A 294-nucleotide genomic window follows, 5' to 3' on the forward strand; every position below is an offset into this window, starting at 1 on the left:
GTGCCGGGCTCCTCGCCCCCGATCCCGAAGAGCCCGCTGCTGACGTAGTTGCGCCGGAACACCATGGTGCCCAGCCCGGGGCGGTTGAACAAGGAGTCGTGGCCGGAGTCGGTGCTGACTTCGGAGTGGGCCGAGTCCATGTGCAAGCCCGGGTCGCTTATGGCACGGGAGACGTTGTCCTCGTCCGTCAGGAACATGTCTCTGATGTTGCGCCGAGTCCACTCCTTGGGGCTGGCGTAGGTGCCCTGCTTCACGAACATGACGTCGTTCCCCAGCTGCAGGCCGGACAGAGAC

The 294-nt window shown here is 65.3% G+C and overlaps 1 protein-coding gene across 1 annotated transcript in view; it reads right to left on the reverse strand.

Moving 5' to 3' along the window:
• Positions 1-9: 9 nt before the first annotated feature.
• Positions 10-294, reverse strand: part of USH1G (Usher syndrome 1G (autosomal recessive)) — a gene marked incomplete at its 3' end in the record, with an annotated part of 8,643 nt that continues 8,358 nt past the window's right edge. The window contains exon 3 of the mRNA XM_008949557.1: positions 10-293. Within this exon, the coding sequence (XP_008947805.1) occupies positions 10-293 (284 nt within the window). The remainder of the gene's footprint in view (position 294) is intronic.

Source organism: Merops nubicus, unplaced genomic scaffold (genome assembly GCF_000691845.1).
Source record: "Merops nubicus isolate BGI_N331 unplaced genomic scaffold, ASM69184v1 scaffold20091, whole genome shotgun sequence".
In the NCBI taxonomy this organism is placed as follows: domain Eukaryota; kingdom Metazoa; phylum Chordata; class Aves; order Coraciiformes; family Meropidae; genus Merops; species Merops nubicus.